At 65.1% G+C, this 498-nt stretch overlaps 1 protein-coding gene across 1 annotated transcript in view; it reads left to right on the plus strand.

The window, feature by feature from the left end:
* Positions 1 to 498, plus strand: part of ABHD12B (abhydrolase domain containing 12B) — a 12242-nt gene that overhangs the window by 8918 nt on the left and 2826 nt on the right. Inside the window, exons 6-7 of the mRNA XM_035888434.1 lie at positions 216 to 246; positions 391 to 436. Coding sequence (XP_035744327.1) covers positions 216 to 246; positions 391 to 436 — 77 coding nt within the window. The remainder of the gene's footprint in view (positions 1 to 215; positions 247 to 390; positions 437 to 498) is intronic.

Here is a 498-nt window from a genome sequence, read left to right on the forward strand (position 1 = left end):
CGAGCAAACTCGGTGCAGCCGCCAGCGGTTTCTGACCCCATGGGTGGAGGGAAATCCCTCTGAGTTAAAGGGGAATGTGAAAACCCACCCACCCCAGAGCATCCAGCTCTCCCCTCCTGGGAAAAGGCCACCCCAGTTCCTCGCCTGAGCCGGCGCTGGAGGGGAGGGTCCCTGGAGAGTCCGTCCCCGAGCGCTGACCTCCCTTTCCCCATCAGGGCTGCGAGCCACCGTGTCCAGTTCTTGAAGGTAAGCGGTCCCCTGCGGGGTAAGGCTCACGCTGTCTCTGGGACCCAAGAGGGACCCTGGGCAGAATGAACCTGGCCATGCTGGGGGGTCCTGGGGTGCACCGCCCCCCCCGCAGGACATAACACGGTGCCGCTCCTCTGACAGACGATGGGGGCTGCTGACTTCCACATCCTGGCTCTCGACTACAGAGGTAAAGTCATCCCCCCCTCCTCTCGCTGAGTGACCCCCCCGCCCACCGCCCGTGTCCCACCC

This window comes from Egretta garzetta, unplaced genomic scaffold, assembly GCF_000687185.1.
Source record: "Egretta garzetta isolate BGI_Z169 unplaced genomic scaffold, ASM68718v1 scaffold21, whole genome shotgun sequence".
In the NCBI taxonomy this organism is placed as follows: domain Eukaryota; kingdom Metazoa; phylum Chordata; class Aves; order Pelecaniformes; family Ardeidae; genus Egretta; species Egretta garzetta.